This window comes from Geospiza fortis, unplaced genomic scaffold (genome assembly GCF_000277835.1).
Source record: "Geospiza fortis unplaced genomic scaffold, GeoFor_1.0 scaffold5, whole genome shotgun sequence".
Lineage (NCBI taxonomy): Eukaryota > Metazoa > Chordata > Aves > Passeriformes > Thraupidae > Geospiza > Geospiza fortis.
Window position 1 is genome coordinate 1,389,284 of NW_005054421.1, and position 777 is coordinate 1,390,060.

Here is a 777-nt window from a genome sequence, read left to right on the forward strand (position 1 = left end):
CGCCTCCCTGCTGCTCGCCATCTCCTGCCTCTGCCCCTACTGCCTCATCCGCCTCCAGCTGCTCAAGGACAACATCCACGGGCCGTGGGACGAGGCTGAGATCAAGGAGGATCTCTCCAGGTTCCTCATGTAGCCATGGGGGACCCTCTGCTGTGAGCGGTGGAGGGTCCTGGCTGGGGGACAGCCCTGTGGGGGAGGACGCCCGAGGCAATAAAGTCTCACACGGCAGCAAGGACCAGCCACTCTTGTGTTCGCCCAGGATCCGCTTCCAGCCCTCACTTGCCAGGCTGTGCTGGAGGAAGGAGCTGAGCCCTGCAGGGCTGAGGGCAGGGGAGGGGTTGGCTCTGGCCATGCAGCCCCACACTAGGGTACAGGGGATGTGTCCCATGGAGTGTCAGCCCCACACTGGGGTACAGGGGATGTGCCCCACAGTGTCAGCCCCAGGACCCTCAGGGGGTGCTGGGGACCGGGCACTGCCCGGGAGGGCTGCAGGGCAGGGCCGGGTGAGGTCGTGGGAGCTGATGGAGCTGCAGGGCAGAGCACGAACAGGGCAGAGCCCTCGTCAGCTGCCCCCTGGCCCGTGTGGGTGCCAGAATAGCCTCCCATCACTGCCAGACGCCATGTTACCCTAAATCCCTTACCCTAAATCCCTTGGGAGAGGGGGGATGAGGGGACATCACGCCTTCCTCTCACCTCTCACCCCTTTCCAGAGGCAGGTCTGGCCTTGCTGTAAGGCCGGACGCCGAGGCCCAGGGATGGAGCTCAGCACAGCCCCCA

At 65.3% G+C, this 777-nt stretch overlaps 1 protein-coding gene across 1 annotated transcript in view; it reads left to right on the top strand.

Moving 5' to 3' along the window:
* Positions 1-228, top strand: part of PIGC (phosphatidylinositol glycan anchor biosynthesis class C) — a gene marked incomplete at its 5' end in the record, with an annotated part of 903 nt that extends 675 nt beyond the window's left edge. The window contains 1 exon segment of the mRNA XM_005431767.2: positions 1-228. This exon segment is cut by the window's left edge and continues 24 nt beyond it. Coding sequence (XP_005431824.2) covers positions 1-133 — 133 coding nt within the window.
* Between the last annotated feature and the right edge of the window lie 549 nt (positions 229-777).